Genomic DNA, 19,648 nt, shown 5'->3' on the forward strand with positions numbered 1-19,648 from the left:
TAATTAAAAAAATAAAAATGAAAAACAGAAATTTCATTCCTTTGGCTGGCTTAAGATCCCAGTTTTCTGGAATGTCTGTGATTTTGTTGTTGTTGTTGCTGGGACTGAATGGCCCTCTATAGGCTGGACCCTGTTAATTCCCAGGGACTAATCAGATTATTTTAATCCTTCATCTCATTCAGGGTGGAATCTGGGTGTGGCTATATTCCTTGCCTGGGGCCTTGGAGGGAGGAGTTATAACCTCAGGGGTAAATGGCTGCCCAAGTCCTGGGCTCAGGGGTGACTCAGCACTCAATTTGCTGCCACCTCTCCTGGCCCCCCTTCTCTCCCCAGCTTCTCCCCAGATTCCACTCGTCCACACCTTCTCCTGCTCCTCAGCACAGGTGAGTGTCTGTATCCAAAATGTCCTATGAACAGGGTTCAGTGAAAACACACACAAACACCGGCCGCAGAAACGGGGAAGGCTGAGTCTCTCCAAGCTCCTCTCTTACCAGCACTGCGTGGTCTGGTCAGCACTTCAGGCTGCCCCTTTTAGGCTTAGTCCTCCGTAATTACGGAACCCAGATCTCAAATCCCCTGGTGCCAGCAGTCCCTTTCCCCAGTCAGGGGCTGTGTCTGTCCCAAGAGATGCGGCTGTGTGCAGGCGGTCTCCCTCTGACCCTCTGAGCTCAGAGCTCTGGCAAATTTTCCTGCCCAGATCCCTGGTTTTTACCTTTCCAGGGGAACTCTGCCCTTCCCGGCTGCAAACTGTCTCACCAGCTGAGTATACTTCGCCAATTTGGGGTGGGTGTTATTAGTTTCAGGTGCTCACTCCATTTGCTCCAGGACAAGACCTGGGACGTGTCTGCCTATTCCGCCGCCATCTTGTTTCTCCAATACTGCCCTTCTTATTGCCATTTTTTACCAATATGAATTTAATTGAGTTCTACTTTGAGAACTATAACCAAATCTTAGCTTACGAGCTTTGACTTCTCTGATAAGCTGTTTGTTTACTTATCACTTTCTACCTGTTTATCACCTCCTTTTCATTCCTAATGTCTTTGGAATTAACAGTCTGTACCACTTTTGTGCTCTAATGTCCTTTTCTAGTCTTTCTTTACATCAATATTTTAAACTAATTATTCTTATAAGCACATATTTTTACCACATCTTTTTCCAGTTTAAAAGCCTTTGATGCTCTTTTATCCATCTTCTATAATAATAAAAGCATAGTATGCTAATTAGACCAGATGTTCTTCCAGACAACCTTCCAGACAGCCGCAGTGGCGGAGGCCGAGTCAGTGTTGGCTGCGGCGGTGGCAGAGGCCAAGCCCCTTGCACAAATTTCGTGCATCGGGCCTCTAGTCCTATCTAATAAAGGGGTAATATGCCAATTGACCATCACTCCAACACACAAGATTGTCGCCCCCATATGGTCAAAGATGTCTGCCCCCATGTGGACACAAGATGGCCGGCAGGGGAGGGCAGTTGTGGGCGAACAGGCCTGCAGGGGAAGGCAGTTAGGGGTGACCGGGCCGGCAGAGGAGGACAGTTGAGGGCGACCAGGCTGGCAGGGAGGACAGTTGGAGACGTCCTAGACCGGCAAGGGAGGGCAGTTGGGGGTGACCAGGCCAGCATGGGAGGGGAAGTTAGCTGCAATCGGGCTGGCAGGAAAGCAGTTAGGCATGGGTCAGGCTGGCAGGGGAGTGGTTAGGGGGTGATCAGCCTGGCAGGCAGAAGCGGTTAGGGGCAATCAGGCAGGCAGGTAGGATCATGCCTAAATGGGCAGTCAGCCCTCGAGGGGTCCCAGATTGGAGAGGGTTCAGGCTGGGCTGAGAAACACCCCCGCCCCCCGGGCCCCTACCAGGCATGAATTTTATGCACTGGGCCTCTAGTGTATATAATAAAAGCCTAAGGAACTGTTATGGTAAAATGACTGGTCGCTGTAATTTGCACTGACCACCAGGGGGCAGACGCTCAATGTAGGAGCTGCTCCCTGGTGGTCGGTGCCCTCCCACGGTGAGCGCTGCTCAGCCAGAATCTGGGCTCACAGCTAGTGAGCGCAGCGACGGTGGCAAGAGCCTCTCCCGCCTCTGCAGCAGCACTAAGGAACAGTGAGCCGAGCCGTAAGGGGCCAGCAGGCGGGTGGTAAGGAGCAAAGGGTCCTGGACTGCAAGGGGGATGTCTGTCTGCCAGCTTAGGCATGATCCCCCCATGGGTCCTGGACTGTGAGAGGGCGCAGGCTGGACTGAAGGGACCCCCCACCCATCCCCCAGTGCACATATTTCGTGCACCGGGCCTCTAGTCCTATCTAATAAAGAAGGAATATGCTTATTGACTCTCATGCCGTCGCAAAGATGGCGGCACCCACAGCCAATAAGGAGAGAATATGCTAATTGACTGCCCCCCTCAAAGATGGCGGTGCTCGCAGCCAGTCCCCTCAACCCCTCCAGGGCCTTGCCACATGCCTGCCTCCGGAGGCCACCAGTCCTCTTAGCCCCCGGGTGCCCAGGGCTGGCCCGAGGTGCAGGCAAACCTTGGATGGCGGCTGCCCAGCTGCTCAATGCCACCCAAGGCTCAGGTAACCAGGGCTGGCTGAGGCATGTGCTGCCTGCAGTGGCAGCAGCAGAAGTGTGATGGGGTGTCACCTTTCCCTGATTGCCTGGTGTCCTCCTGCCCCTGAGGGCTCCCGGACTGTGAGAGGGGGCAGGCCAGGCTGAGGGATCCCACCTCCAATGCATGAATTTTCATGCACTCGGCCTCTAGTCCTATCTAATAATAGACAAATATGGTAATTGACTGTACCTTCACTATACCTCCCATTGGCTAATCAGCACGATATGCAAATTAACCCAACCAAGATGGCAGCCGGCAGCCACACAGCTGAAGCGAGCAGGAGGCTTGCTTGCTCTAGTGATGGAGGAAGCCAAGGTTCCCTGCCTCTCGCATCCTGGCTCTGAGCTCTTAAAGCAACAAAGTTTCAATTATAGAAGCTAAACAAACACCAGATACCTGCTTTCAGCCGGCCGTGGCCACAGAGCTGGAGCGAGCAGGAGCCCGGCTCTCAGCTCCAGTGACGGCAACGAAGTTTCAATTATAGAAGGTAAATAAGTCCCAGAAAAAAAAAAAAAAAAAAAACACAGAAAAAAAGGAGAGGCTGGGAGTTCAGTCGCCAGCCAGACTGAAAACGGCCCTCAGCCCCTCACCCAGACTGGCCAGGCACCCCAGTGGGGACCCCTACCCTAAAAGGGGTGTGACCAGCTGCAAACAGCCATCAGCCCCTCACCCAGGCTGGCCAGGCACTCCAGCGGGACCCCCACCCTGATCCAGGACACCATTCAGGGCAAAACAGCCAGCCCCCACCCGTGCATCAGGCCTCGATCCTATATAGTAAAAGGGTAATATGCAAACTGACCCTAACAGCAGAACAACTGAGAATGACTGGTCACTATGACACACACTGACCACCACGGGGCAGACGCTCAATGCAGGAGCTGCCCTCTGGTGGTCAGTGTGCTCCCACATGGGGGAGCTCTGCTCAGCCACAAGCCAGGCTGATGGCTGCCAGTACAGCAGTGGTGGTGGGAGCCTCTCCAGCCTCCTCAGCAGCGCTAAGGATGTCTGACTGCAGCTTAGGTCTGCTCCCCGCTGGCAAGTGGACATCCCCGATGGCTGCCAGGCTGCCAGAGGGATGTCTGATTGCCAGCTTAGGCCCAATCCCCCTGGGGAGCAGGCCTAAGCCAGCAGGTGGTCATCACCTGAGGGGTCCCAGACTGGGAGAGGGCACAGGCCGGGCTGAGGGACACCCCTCCCCCCCGTGCACAAATTTTTGTGCACCGGGCCTCTAGTATATATATAAAAGCCTAAGCGACCATATCAACCAGTCACTATGACATGCACTGACCACCAGGGGGCACATGCTCAGTGCAGGAGCTGCCCCTTGGTGGTCAGTGTGCTCCCACGGCCAACCTCCCACAGTCCCTCTCCATGGCCAAGAAATGGCCCCAATTGGTCCTGATCGCCGGCCAGGCCGAGGAACCCAATCCGTTCACGAATTCATGCACTAGGCCTCTAGTATATAGAATAATACCCAAACCCTTAGCTTGATTTTCAAAGCTCTCCATTTTTTCGAACATTTGCTCTAGGTATCTCCCTCATTTGACCTTTATATTCTAATCCCATCCCCTTATATGGGGTATTTCAACTACATTGTTCACTTGAAATTCTCTCCTGCCCCCCAATATAATAAAAAAAAAATTTTTTGTTCTTTACACAGTGCTGGTCTGTGGTTTTCTTTCAACTACTCCCCACTTGCTGGATATTTATTTATTGTTTAGAACTTGGTGTAAATGCCATGCCATTGCCTTCATGAGGTCCAATGGTATAGTCAATTAAGTACAATTATATCTTCCCCTATGAATTGTAAATTACCTTTGGATAGGGATTATATCTTTAGTTTTTTCCTTTAATAGTATCTAGCACAGTTACATTGAACTTTGTTGGAGTGCTACTGTGTCTCTAGCGAACAGATGTAAAAATTAAAAGGATTATTCATTATGCTGAAGTAAGGTTTATCCCTGAAATATAAAGCAAATATAAAACAATAAAAATAAAAATTGGTCCCATTAGCAAGGCAAGCATTCTTTTTAATTGTATAACTCAGTTATCAAGATAATAGTTACTTTCAGCATCAATTATTAAATTTTTAAAGTTTAAGGGATTAATTATAACATGACAAAACAGTGGTTTTCAAACCTCTTGGTATCAATTTCCTATTGCATAAAAATTATTGAATAACTCAGAGCTATTTTTAAAGAGGTTTTATTTATGTAAAGAGGTGTTGATATTGAACACATTAGGATATAAAACCAAGAAATGTTTATTACATTTTATATAACAATAATAAATCCATTACATATTAACATTAAAGCATATTTTTCAAGAAACAAAAATAATTAAAGAGAGTAGAATACTTCTTTGGTTTCACAAATCTCTTCAATGTCTGGCTTCATGGACGACAGCTGGATTCTCATATTTGCTTTTGAGTTTAATTTTTATGATATCACCCATCAAGAGGCTTCTGGAAAATTTTACTGAACACTGAGAGGAAGAGAATGAGAAAATGCATATGACATCTTAACATGATTCTGAAAATACTTTTGATTTCATGGACCCTCTAAAAGGGTCTTTTGGGGCATTCATGGGTTCCTGGACCACACTCTGAGAACTGCTGTACTAAAGTATATTTATTTTTTACTAAGCATTTATATTTAATGAACAAACAATAATGGGTTAAGATAAGATAGAATTTTAAAAATTGCATTTTGTGTGTGATTATAAACTGTTAGAGAAAATACAGTGAAACTTTCTAATAACTAAAAAATATAATATACCTCATATTAACTTAGAAGACATTTATTTTTTTAAGTGGGGGAGAATGGGCAGGGAAAACTCAGCTCTTGAGTGGATAGACTAAATATTGTAATAAGACAACAGAGGTAAAATATAGTTTATATTCAATAATGCTATCGTCATCTTTAGATATATAGAATTTGAAAGTCAGGAATAGCAAAGAAAATAATACTGTTTTCAAAAAAATAATAGGTTTATCCAGAAATGTATCACCAAGTATATGTGGTCAAAATGGAAAAGTAGATTGCATTCATTGCTATGATAACCTCATAAAAAGTTACAACACAGTAATGGGAGAAAAAATCCCATTTGCTATTTCTTTTAGACAATAGATTTAAAATATTGAAAATATGTATCTTTGCTTGTACTGTATAGTATTTAATACAATAAATTTCAGATGGGTCAAAGCACTGTTTAAAAAGTTTAGAAGAATACATTTTTGGCCCATTTACCTCTCAGTCTTGATGGAGGAGATAAACTCGGGTATTTTTTCAAAATAGGATACCATCAAAATAAGATTAATATAAAAATGAAAAGTTTTTAGTCTACTAGTATACGTCAGTGGAATTAAGATAATAGGGAAAAGATGACATATTTAAGTGTTAAAAGTTTGTTACCCAAAATACTTGAAGTATTGATTCAACTTGATGGTTAATGGCAGAAATAAGTCCAGAAATTTTAACAATAAAGAGCATGTACACCTCTATTACCAATGAAAGGAATGTAAAGGAACAATATAATTGTGAAGCTTGTAATGCTTGCATGACTTCTAAAAAATAGAAATAAAAATTACATATTGTTACATAAGTAAAAACATAAGAAAATAATATATGTTGTTTAAGGCAAATATAATAATATGAAATGGGTATAGCCTTTTTTGCTCCACTTTATGAACAGAACTTAACTAAAAAAATATATAATTTGGGCAAGTGGGTTCATAAAAGTTCTATATGTAATAAAAAGGGAAGTTGTTTACATTATTTTAGAAGAAAAATAATAGTTTACTCTAATTTTTTCTCCTTAAAGAAACAAGGTCCAACTAATCCAATGCTATTTCATCTTGTTCGAGATGTCAAACAGGTAAGAGACTTTTTCCCCCAAAAAATGTTATTTAAAAAAGTTATACTTTATCTGTTTCCAAAAATCATTTAAATACACCTTAAAAGTATCAATAAAATGACATTTTTTAGAACAAAATAAAGTAAGTACATACTTAGTATGTAATGACAGAAGTAAAGATTTTGCATGATACATCAGAAATCAAGAAAGTTTATGAAATTATTACTGAGTTTCCTGAGCTTCTAATCATCATAAAGTGTGGTGAACTTCATAATGCTCATTGGTCTGTAAAGGAAGATCATTGATAGGATCAATGTATCTTTTTCCCTGTGTTCAGAAGAAATTTGTTCCCAGGGCATGTAAAAGACATTGAACAAGGATTTTGAGGGAATCACTAGGTTATGATCATTAATGGCAGATTTTGTCAATAAAAATGCTGAAAAGCATGCTCCTGTGCAAGTGCACTCACTCCCCCTCTTTCACGAACACCAAAAGGTGGCGGGTTCAATTCATGGTCAGGGCACATACCTGGGTTGTAGGTTTGATCTCTGGTCAGAGACCGTACAGGAGGCAACTGATCAATGTTCTCCTCCCCTCCCCTCAATAAAAACATTCTTGCCGAAACCGGTTTGGCTCAGTGGATAGAGCGTCGGCCTGCGGACTGAAGGGTCCCAGGTTCGATTCCGGTCAAGGGCATGTACCTGGGTTGCGAGCACATCCCCAGTGGGAGATGTGCAGGAGGCAGCTGATCGATGTTTCTCTCTCATCGATGTTTCTAACTCTTTATCTCTATCCCTTCCTCTCTGTGAAGGGTCAATAAAATATATTAAAAAAAAAAAAAACATTCTTGGTGTGGATATAAAAAAAGAATAAAAGTTTTGAATATTGAAAAATAAAGCTGTTTAATTTATTGGTATCCAATAGTTTTTAATTTTTCTTGGTGAAAAAGTATTCACTTAATTGAAATAGTTTTAAGTTTCTGAACTAAAATACTTGCTTTCTAGAATTCTTCATTCAAACATTTACTTGCTATTAAGTGAATATAGTATTAAAAAGCTGAAAAATTAGAGATGTAATTTCCTGTTTTATAACTTATTTAATACTAAACTAGGCCTATCCCATATGAAGAACCTAGACTTTATTATACTTAAAGAAACATTTTATTTTGTTTTTTGTATGTGCTTTTCTTTATAGTTTGATTGAAAAGTATTTCATTGCCATAATCATCCTTTTAAAGTTATAGTTCAGTGGCTTTTATTATACACCATCACCACAGTCTAATTTTAAAGTATTTCAAATACCCCCAAGAATTCTGCCCCTGCCCAAGGCAACTGTTAATCTACTTCCTTGCTCTATGGATTTGCCTCTTGTGAACATTTCACATTAATTGTTTGTTGTTTAAATAATTTAAAACTTTTTTTTTTTTTTTACCCAGAAACCTTGAGTCATGGGGGAGACCTTTAGTCTAGGGGGGTTTTAGAACACATTTGCATTCTGATTGACTTATGTGGGCTAGCTGAAAGAACTGCAGTTGTTAATTCTTCTTCTTTTTTTTTTTACATCAGTGGCCCAATTTTTGGGGGGGAAAAAATCCTAAAGTAAAGGCAGTAATTGAGTATTTGCTGATTCAAATTAATAAGTTGAGTTTTGTACAAGTTATTTATATAGTTTCACATTATTTTACTTAATTTAAATATTTCCCATTCAAGTGGACTCATACCATAATGGTATTTGTTATATTTTTAAAAACTAAACATCATACATAACATTCTCAATCATAAAGCATAGTTTGAGGTTTTAGATATAAAATAAAAATAACCTTATATTTATGATGAACATTTTTAAAACTTTTAAATTTGAGATTTTAAAAATATAGATATCTAAAATAAAAAACTTCACAGATGAAACCAAGATGTAAAAAAGTACAAGCATTTTTAAAAGTACTAAATTCATGAAATTATAATTGAGAAGTAGAAAGAATGATGATGGTAAGGGGGTAGAATTGGTTAATATATGTAAGTCATCTGATGATTAAACCCTTTTAAGATTAATGAAATTAATCAAATGGTTGGTTCTGAAACAGACAATCTTTCCAAACTCATAAATGAATTATGTTCCAAGAGTTCATTTACAAATTGATGCCCTGGGGAAATGAAGTTTCAGCTCTAAACAGGATTATAAGTAGTAGCTAAATCCTAGACAAGGCTGTAAAATCTCCTGTAATCTGTAAAATAGCAATAAGATTTTGTTTGAGGAACATTATATTAACTTTTATAGCATTATTTTTACAGGAAAATGATATTTATGATAAGTGTTACAGTGAAAATGGAATAGTTGGTTCTTAGAAGTCCCTTTGCCCCACCTGTCAAGTATTAGGGTGGTGGAGACCAAACTGTCTCCTGTAAACCACACCTGTGGTGTCCTGCAGCACACCTTTTGAGACTTCAAACTTTATAATCCTCTTTCCTTAGAAAAGGAAGAAGAGAAACAAGCTTCTTCCAGCTTTCTGTAACAAGTAAATATGTGTCATTTTAGAGCATCACATGGAATTATTGAGAAATAGTATCCTGTCTTTTTAAAACTAATATTTTGTTTCCAGGGAAATCTTCCTCCAGGATATAAGATCACCCTAATTGATATAGGACTTGTTATTGAATATCTTATGGGAGGAACCTATAGATGCACCTACACTCGGAAACGTTTTCGATTAATATATAATAGTCTTGGTGGAAATAATCGGGTATGTAATATTTGGGGGGGAAGTCTATATATTTGCTTTAAAATTAAATCATACACTTTAAAAGTTTAAAGTTACTTACATTAAAATGGTTAAAGTAGCATTGTCTTAAAAATATGAGATTTTGCCCAGCCAGTGTTGCTCAGTGGTTGAGCTTTGACCTATAGACCCAGGAGGTCACAGTTGATTCCCAGAGCACATGCCCAGATTGTGGGCTCAATCCCTAGTAGGAGGTGTGCAGGAGGCAGCCAATTGGTGATTCTCTTTCATCATTGATGTTTCTCTCTCTCTCCCTCTCCCTTCCTCTCTCTGATATCAATAAAAACATTTTTTTAAAAATGAGATGTTCAGCTAGGTATTTTGAAATTTTTTATAATTGATATCCTAACCAAGTCATATTTTTCATGTGTGTGTGTGAACACAAACTTATACATAATATAAACTGATTCTTGAATTTTTTAAAGGATATCAGCATATTTAAATCTATAAAAACTAATAAGCTTTCATTTTCAGAGGTCTGGCCGAAATACCTCCAGTGGCACTCCTCAGTTGCGAAAGAGTCATGAATCTTTCGGCAATAGGGCAGACAAAAAGGAAAAAACGAGACATAATCATTTCATTAAAACAGCACAGCCCTACCGACCAAAGGTATTTTTGTTTAAATATTACGATTTCTGGATTTTGGATTTTGTTCTTTCTAAATTACTGAGTGCTATGAAATAAAAAAACTACTTGTTTTAGTAAGAGTTGTCTATTGTTTTTAGATATATCTTTGATTCTTCATTTTCCCATATACGAAAAGATATTCATTGTGAGTTGATTATATAACAACCCTATTTTTTAAACGTTTTGATAAACGCTTACTGCCTCCTTTTATTCCATTTTTACTTAACAGCATGTAAGACAAAGGTGTTACTGAAACTTCTTTTTTAAAAAAAATTTATTGACTTATTTGTGAGAGAGAAGAAAGGTGAGAGAGAGAGAGGAGAAATATGCATTCATTATTGATTCTTGTATTTGCCCTTACCAGGGATCCAACTTGCAACCTTGGCATATTGGGACCATGATCTAACCAGCTGTGCTACGCAGTCAGGACTGAAACTTCTTTTTCCTTAAAATTGTGTTTTATGGATCTGGCCAGTGGTTCAGTTGGTTGGAGCATTATCCTGTATAGCAAAAGGTTGCAGGTTTGATTCCCTGTTGGGGCGAGTATGGGAGGCAACTGATTGATGTTTCTTTCTCTTTCTCTCAAGTCAATAAAAACATACCCTCAAGTGAGGATTAAAAAAAACATATTCCAAAATAAAATAAAATTGTGTTTTATCAAGTATTAGTTGAAATATATAGTCCGTTTCTTTAATCTCGAGAAACTTTGTTATAAAAGCATTTTTTTTGGAAATGCCATTTTTATAAAATAAATTTTGAGCTATAATAAAAATTAAGTGTATAAAATTGATACTGTATAATTTGTACAGTTATATGAAGTTGAAGAATACCATAATAGATTTTATAAAAATTTCCCCATGACTATCATGGCCTTTTTTATAAGGAGCTTTATAATATTTTTTTTCCCCCTTGAAGATTGATACAGCTGTGGAAGAAGGAAAGAAGAAAAGAACCAAAGATGAAATTGTAGATATTGATGATCCAGAAACCAAGCGCTTTCCTTATCCACTTAATGAACTGTTAATTTGGGCTTGCCTTATGAAGAGGCAGGTCATGGCCCGATTTTTATGGCAGCATGGTGAAGAATCAATGGCTAAAGCATTAGTTGCCTGTAAGATCTATCGTTCAATGGCCTATGAAGCAAAGCAGAGTGACCTGGTTGATGATACTTCAGAAGAATTGAAACAGTATTCCAAGTAAGTTATATTTACGACTTGGAACATTTAAAAAATACAAAATAGACCATGTTTAAGTGAAGATTATAATATCATGGACTAAGTGGGGCTATAGATGTATAATTTTATTTGTTTACTTAAGAGAAACCCATTTTTAAAAATTTAGAAAGAAACTTGGCTACCTATGCATATGCTAAAGAAGTTACTATTTTGTTTGCAATTTGAGTTAAATAATTCAAGAAAGAAGAAATGCCAAAAGTTAGTTTGATAATTGGACGTACTAATAATTAGATCAGGAAAAGTTCCACTTGGAATGGCAAGGAAAGGAAGGAAGAAAGCAAGGTTTAAGCTGTGTTCTAAGGAGATGAGTTCAGCTGGAAGGGCATTCCAGATGGTGGAACTACATATATATGAGAATGCAACATTTCACAGAAGTTTTTGTTTAATTAGGGCACTAATGGAATAGTAAGCTGTTAAGGTAGTTTCTAGGAAGCTTTATTATAGAGAATAGGACCTCTTTCTCCCAAAATAGGTTGACTTTAGAAAAGGGTAAGAGTTATTACTAAAAATAATTCAAGCAGGGATCTGATGATTACTTATTGGAGATTTAAGTTTTAGGTGTTTTTCATGATTAGGTTAGTCTGCATTCACATTCCTTTCTACTGGGTACTAACTCTTTTCTGTTTGAAATAACTATATAGAAAAATTTTAATGAACATTGTTGGTTTGGGTTTCCTGTAGTACTATAGGTTTATTTTCAAGACGAGAGGAAAGTGCTCTAGAGTCACTCCTTTTTTTTTTAATCCTTACTTGAGAATATGTTTTTTGTTTTTTGTGGATTTTTTAAAATATATTTTATTGATTTTAGAGAGGAAGGGAGAAGGAGAGAGAAATATCAATGATGAGAGAGAATCATTGATTGGCTGCCTCCCGCACGCCCCCTACTGGGGATCGAGCCCGCAACCCAGGCATGTGCCCTTGGCCGAAATCGAACCTGGGACCCTTCAGTCTGCAGACTGACGCTCTATCCATTGAGCGAAACCAGCTAGGGCAAGAGAATATGTTTTTTATTAATTTTAGAGAGAGAGGAAGGAGAGGGAGAGAAACATTGATCAGTTGTCTCCTAAATGCACTCCAACCAGGCATGGAACCCACAACCTCAGTATATGCCCTGACTAGGAATCAAACTCACAACCCTCTGGTGCATAGGACATATTCCAACCAACTGAGCCATACCAACCAGGGTTGGAGTCACCTTTTTAGTTTAGTTTTGTTTTGTTTTTAATATATTTTTATTGATTTCAGAGAGGAAGGGAGAGGGAGAGAGAGATAGAAACATCAATGATGAGAGAGAATCATTGATTGGCTGCCTCCTGCAAGCCCCACACTGGGGATCGAGCCTGCAACCTAGACATGTGCCCTTGACCGGAATCGAACCTAGGACCCTTCAGTCCGCAGGCGGACGCTCTATCCATCAAGCCAAACCAGCTAGGGCTTCAGTCTTATTTTTAATGTGACATTTTAAATACCTTGTGATTTCCACATAGTAGTAGATATCTGAAAACAGAGATACCATGATTCTATTGCCTCACAATTCCCTAATTTTTTTTATTGTTTGTATTGTATGTGTGTGAAAATATTAAAAACTAGAACATGTTATGAATGAATGTAAGAATAGTGGTTAAAAACTACAATTTGGTAAATGAGTATGCTTTGCTCTTATCTTTTGATAGTGATTTTGGTCAACTAGCAGTTGAATTACTAGAACAATCCTTCAGACAAGATGAAACCATGGCTATGAAATTGCTCACTTATGAACTGAAAAACTGGAGTAATTCCACCTGCCTTAAGTTAGCAGTTTCTTCAAGACTAAGGCCTTTTGTAGCCCACACCTGTACACAAATGTTGTTATCTGATATGTGGATGGGAAGGCTGAATATGAGGAAAAATTCCTGGTACAAGGTATACCTTAGAAAAAAATTGATATAAATAATGTGATTAGATTAAAAGGGGGGATTAGCCCAGATGTATAGTAAAATGCTTTTATTTATGAGGATGATGTGGGTGATGGTGTTGGCATTGTATCCAAAGTGACATGAAGTGTCCTTTTCCTTCCTATTGTTCATTCTAAATCCTTTCCAGGTGTGGTGTTTAGTGATTGTTGCCCCTATCTGAGCCAGAAGTATGAGGCCAGCAAATCAAAGTATGGCATTTACAGCCCTGAGCAGTGATTCCTAAATACTAAAATTCAGGACCTATCTATTAACTTAATGTGTTACTTTTAATTTATTTGAAGTATATTGGATATGCCTGGGTTGTGTGTGTGTGTGTGTGAGATTATATATATATATATATATATATATATATATATATATATATATATATATATGGATTAATTTCAGAGAGGAAGGGAGAGGGGGAGAGAGATGGAATCATTGATCGGCTGCCTCCTGCATGTCCCCTACTGGGGATCGAGCCTGCAACCCAGGCATGTGCCCTTGATTGGAATCAAACCCGGGACCCTTCAGTCCACAGGCCGATGCTCTATCCGCTGAGCCAAACCAGCCAGGCAATATGCCTGGTTTTTATGGTCAAGAATGTGGGCTGGTACCTTCAGTTTTATCATAGTGAGAGATATTACTTTAAACTCCCTTTTTGTTATCTTATATCTTAGATAAGGTACAGAAATGTAGAAGGCAGAAATCAGGCAAGGAGTTTAATCATTAACTATTATAAGTAGATAACAAATACTAATCATCTATTAAAAATAATGGTGAAAGATTAACTAGTAGAAACCCTGATACACAATTCTAATTTCTTTGTGCTTCATAACATAAAATTTTATAAATTATGCTTTTTTTAATGGAGGTATAAGCTGAGTGATGATGTTGTGACATGGAACACTTGCGAAGAGATTTAGGATAAAATTAAGCACATAGTAACTTCATAAGGCTTGAATTTTGTTTAAACAAGTGTGTTTTCTGAACAGATTGTAATTTGATTTTTTTTAAAGACAAGTCTTTAATCTTAAATATTTTCTACAGCATCATATCATAATACTTAAATGTTTTGTTACTCCTTAAAACAATTAAACCTGGGCCTCTTTAAAAATAGTTGTAAGTAGAAATGAAGTTTAAGGTTTATTCCCTATACCACCAGGGGCAAAATGGCTGACTAATAGTAGGGATACTTAATATTTTTTTATTGCTTGTATTATATTCTTGAAAGTTATTAATGTTAAAATGTGAATTTATGTTTCTGAAATTTTTAGGTTATATTAAGCATTTTAGTTCCACCTACCATATTAATGCTAGAATATAAAACTAAGGCTGAAATGTCTCATATTCCACAATCTCAAGATGCCCATCAAATGACAATGGAAGATAGTGAAAACAACTTTCAGAACATCACAGAAGAGATTCCTATGGTAAGGGGGGGGAATTTTTTTTAAGTGACTATAAATTTGTGAATAAATATGTATATTTATAAGTATTATTTTTATTTTAGGAAGTATTTAAAGAAGTAAGAATATTGGACAGCAATGAAGGAAAGAGTGAAATGGAGATACAAATAAAATCAAAAAAGCTTCCAATCACACGAAAGTTTTATGCCTTTTATCATGCACCAATTGTAAAATTCTGGTTTAACACGGTATGTTTATAAATTCTATGAACATAATGATCTTAAAAGACAGGCTTGGTCTAGAGTTCATACTGATCTTGATGTAAATTAATAACTGAAACGCCATTTTCCATTTAAAAGAACAATAAGTTTGAATTAGTTTTATCCAAACAGCTATCATATAGAATGATAAAAATTAACAAATCTTAGTTCTAATTGGAACTAGTTCTGATTGGAACCAGAAACTTACTGAACAAATATGTGGTAATTATATGCCTTTGTAAGTGGGTAACAGATAATAATCATCTACCCAAAAAATTGGTCAAGATTAATTAAAAGAAACTCTAATTCAAAATTATAACTGCTTTGTGTTTTAGGGTTTTTGCAGATAATATTAAAATTTTGGAAATAAGCCTTTCTTGCATTATTAATTGATGTTGAAAAGTAATCTAGATAATTCATATAGTTTTATTAATAATCAGCTTTTCTCTTGATTTATGGAGGAATGGATTTTACTGATGAACATGTATGTCCATAGAGAATAGTCTCATCTGAAGAAACACATGAGACTAACCAGGGATGAGCAAATGAGATTTTACTCTCCTTCCCAGAAAAACTCTTAAGCTTTTTTTGCTTTGCATTATTTTTAATTAAATATTTTTCTATTGACCTTTTTTTAGGGAGGGAGGGAGGGAGGGAGAGAGAAAGAGAGAGAGAGAGACCATTGATGTGAGAGTAGAACACTGATCAGCTGCCTCCTGCATACCCTTTACCTGGCATCGAGCCCACAATCTGGGCATGTGCCCTGACTGGAAAAAGACCAGCAACCTTTTGGTGTAGGGCACGACCCCCAACCAGCTGAGCCACACTGGCTATGGCTTAAGTTGTTTTTATTTTATTGTTTTTCATTTTTATCGTCAGACTTGAAGAATTGCGAAAGTATACAAATAGCTTTGTACTAAGATGAACATTTGAGAATTTGTTCCTTCAAGCATTGTTTTCTCAACCACACACATGCCCATTAACGTAAGACTAATTGATCACGTTTCCATTTCAATATGGAAATTTTCTTGCTTCATCTTGTTCAGGTGTTGAAATTGCACATTTGAATTATCTAACATAATCCCCAAATTCTGTCCCCACTAATGGAAAAAAATGTAGGTATCGTAGTTTGCATTCATGTGAAGGATTAAAATGAACAACCCAGGTGGCTGCAGGAATTTCTCTTTTTATTTATTGCAGCTTACTTCCCTATCCTGCCATAGGGAAATCATGATGTGGCTTATTTTAAGACCAATAGAGACAAAGATGATTCTTAGCCACAATTGTTCAAGGATCGATGAATCTGGGTTTTCCTCTGAAATGAAATGATTGTTTAGATGTTATTTTATATAGACTGTATCACCTCCCTATCATCTTTTTTTTTTTTTTTTTAAGAATATCAAAAGTGGAATTTTCCCATTCCTGGAGCAGATGCTTTTCATATTGGTTTCCATTTCTTGGGATTTCAACCTCAGTGACGAGGAGCTAGTTGTCTTTCCTAGGAATACTATGTTGTTTGTGGAGGGAAGAAGCAGGCAGTACCAGGTGTACTGGTTAATAATGCGGATTTTTTTCAATAGTGGAATTACATATATGTGATTTGATATGTATGCTATTTTGTTGTATTGACAGCAAGCTTCAAAACTTTATATGTCAAATTTTCTGGAGATGTTAATATCATAGATATTTTTACACTTAAAAATGTCGAATTTCATGCCAAAAAAAGAGCATTTGCGGGAAGTTTTAATTCATTACTTTATTTTGAAGAAAAGTGCTGCTGAAAGTTATCGTATACTTCAGGAAGCTTATGGTGAACATCCTCCATCTCAAGATACCTGTCAACGCTGGTTTAAATGCTTTAAAAGTGATTTCCGTGTGAAAGGCAAAGAACGTCCCGTTCAACCAATAAAGTTTGAAGACCAACAATTACAAGCATTATTGGATGAAGATGCATGTCAAATTCAAAAACAACTTGCAGAAAGATTAAACGTTGCTCAGCAAACAATTTCTGATCGTTTACAAGCAATGGGAAAGATTTTAAAGGAAGGAAAATGGTTGCCACATCAGCTGAACGAAAGACATGGAAAACGGAAAAGTCATCAGTAAAATGTTGTTTCAGTGGCACGAAAGAAAGTCTTTTTTGCATCGAATTGTGACTGGCAATGAAAAGTGGATTTATTTTGAGAATCCCAAATGTACAAAATCATGGGTTGATCCAGGTCAACCATCAACATCGACTACAAGGCCAAATCACTTCGGAAAGAAGACAATGCTCTGCGTTTGGTGGGATCAGGAAGATGTGGTGTATTATGAGCTTCTAAAACCAGGTGAAACTGTTAATACTGATCGCTACCGACAACAAATAATCAATTTGAACCATGCTTTGATCGTGAAACAACCAGAATGTGCCAGAAGACACGGCAAAGTAATTTTGCTTCATGATGGCGCACCATCACACACTTCAAAACCAGTTAAAGACACACTAAAAGCTCTGCCCTGGGAAGTATTAACCCACCTGCCAAATTCACCAGACCTTGCTCCTTCACGTTACCACTTGTTCCGATCGATGGCACACTCACTTTCTGAGCAGCACTTCAAAACATACGAAGTAGTGGAAAATTGGATCCCTGAATGGTTTGCCTCAAAACAAGAAAAGTTCTATTGGAACGGTATCCACAAAATACCTGAAAGATGGGGCAAATGGGTACCTAGCGTTGGACATTACTTTGAATAAAGCACTTTTGATGTTTCTCTTGAAATTATCGTGTTTTCTTTGATTACAAAATCTGCCATTATTACCGGTACACCTGGCATGTATTTCTTGATGATGATGGTGAAGTTCTTTAGTAAATTTAATATATTATGATGCTTTAGGTATATTATAAGTTAAATGGAATTATGTAGGCTAAGCTGAGAACATAAACCTTGGTATTATAAAATTCTCCCTATGGCAGTGGTTCTCAACCTTCCTAATGCCGCGACCCTTTAATACAGTTCCTCATGTTGTGGTGATCCCAAACCATAAAATTATTTTCATTGCTACTTCATAACTGTAATTTTGCTACTGTTATGAATCATAATGTAAATATCTGATATGCAGGATGTATTTTCATTATTACAAATTGAACATAATTAAAGCATAGTGATTAATCACAAAAACAATATGTAATTATATATGTGTTTTCTGCTGATCTTAGGTGACTCCTGTGAAAGGGTCACAACCCACAGGTTGAGAACCACTATCCTATGGGAAGTACTAAAAAGCCAACTAAGTTTTAGAACAACACATACCCTCAAGATCATTTATATTTTGATTAATAAATGCAATGTCTGCACTGAAGAATTACTTCTAAAACTATTTTAATGATTAAAGCTGGGAGGTAGTTCACAAGAGTTCATTTAGTCTCTTTTTTTGTGTATTGAAAATTTTCAGAGTAAAATATTTAATTTGTAATTAATTTTATTCATATCTTGTATTTTCTTTTTTATTAGTTGGCTTACTTAGGATTTCTGATGCTTTATACATTTGTGGTTCTTGTACAAATGGAACAATTACCTTCAGTTCAAGAATGGATTGTTATTGCTTATATTTTTACCTATGCTATTGAGAAAGTCCGTGCGGTATGTCTTTAGTTTTTCCTACCAGTAACTTACTGTATATATGGAGAATCTTTTGTTTTGTTTTGGGAATGTGTATGGGTATGTGTATGATAATTTAAGTGATGACTTTATAGGTGAGTGACTTTATAGTGGACCATGTTTATTTTTGCTGTTATAAAAATCATGACAAAAGAATAGAGATCCTACCCTGGCTGGGTCACTCAGTTGGTTAGAGCATTATCCCCATACACCAAGGTTGTGGATTCAATCTCCCATCAAGGCAAGAATGAACCAATGAATATAACTAAGTGGAAGAACAAATTGATGTTTCTCTCTCTCAAAATCAATAAATTTAAAAAATCTCTCTATATATATAAAAAAGGCTAAGTGACTGTCCAACTGGCTGGTACGTATGACGTGCGCTGACTACCAGGGAGCAAACTGCTCAATGCCCAAGCTGCCGAGCTGTGGTGACTGGACAGCAGTGGTTCTCAGATGACCCACCTCGGAACCAGAGAGGAGGGAGCCCAATTCCAGGGTGCTTCACCTGAGAACCGCCCTCTTGCAATCTGCAACCCCTTGGGGAATGTCAGAGAGCCAGTTTTGGCCCGATCCCCACAGGCCAGCCCAAGGGACTCCACCTGCCAGAGGGAACCCACTCACTCCGCAGACACCTTTCGAGCTGCGGTGCCGCCCCAGGTGTGGCCAGTCGGGGAGGGACGGTGGGAGGTTGGCTCCAGGGCGTGTCTGGCCAATCTTGCCAAGTCCCACCTCACCAGCCATCTTCTAATAAATTTCCTTTCAATGTGCATGAATCAGTGCATCGAGGCACTAGTTACTTATAAAAGAATAGAGATCAGTGTGTTGTTTGTCACAAATTACAGACAGTGATTTATCGCGGGAACATAACCTGTTTTTGCTTACATATTTTCTGAACATATATATTTACTCTCTCTGCCACTCTTCAAAAAGAATTAATTATACGTATAGCCACTTATATATATAGGTTATATATAGGTATATAAGTTAGATATAGGTTCCTATCTTGCACTGCCCTCTTAAGTGTACCCTATTGCCCATTAAATTGTCATACAGATTTAGATCCTATGTCTATAAAAGTTTTAAATTTTAATTGTAAATTTTTAATATCCTGATATAGAGGGAAAATTTTGTACTTTCAATTCAAACTCGTAACTACATAAGTTGTTTTATAACACATTTACTTAATAATTTCTGAATTATTTTATGTCTCTGCTTACATTTAGAGAATACATGAAATTGCAAAAATAAATAAAAGGCATTGCCTTGCTCTACCACTTGGGTATCATAGGAATTTATCTTATAAAATAGCTTACTA

General features: G+C 38.0%; 1 protein-coding gene across 10 annotated transcripts in view; it reads left to right on the top strand.

Annotated features, from left to right (window-relative positions):
- TRPM7 (transient receptor potential cation channel subfamily M member 7) overlaps window positions 1-19,648 on the top strand; it is a 119,990-nt gene that overhangs the window by 57,914 nt on the left and 42,428 nt on the right. For 4 of the 10 annotated variants that reach the window (XM_059701512.1, XM_059701521.1, XM_059701549.1 and 1 more), the window contains 8 exons: window positions 6,418-6,471; window positions 9,050-9,190; window positions 9,701-9,835; window positions 10,769-11,049; window positions 12,762-12,990; window positions 14,300-14,455; window positions 14,536-14,679; window positions 18,184-18,312. In XM_059701512.1, coding sequence (XP_059557495.1) covers window positions 6,418-6,471; window positions 9,050-9,190; window positions 9,701-9,835; window positions 10,769-11,049; window positions 12,762-12,990; window positions 14,300-14,455; window positions 14,536-14,679; window positions 18,184-18,312 — 1,269 coding nt within the window. Of the gene's footprint in view, window positions 1-333; window positions 403-6,417; window positions 6,472-9,049; window positions 9,191-9,700; window positions 9,836-10,768; window positions 11,050-12,761; window positions 12,991-14,299; window positions 14,456-14,535; window positions 14,680-16,458; window positions 17,462-18,183; window positions 18,313-19,648 lie in introns of those variants that run through there. The other 6 variants (XM_059701558.1, XM_059701567.1, XM_059701585.1 and 3 more) reach the window with 5 other exon arrangements.

This window comes from Myotis daubentonii, chromosome 1 (genome assembly GCF_963259705.1).
Source record: "Myotis daubentonii chromosome 1, mMyoDau2.1, whole genome shotgun sequence".
Classification (NCBI taxonomy): domain Eukaryota; kingdom Metazoa; phylum Chordata; class Mammalia; order Chiroptera; family Vespertilionidae; genus Myotis; species Myotis daubentonii.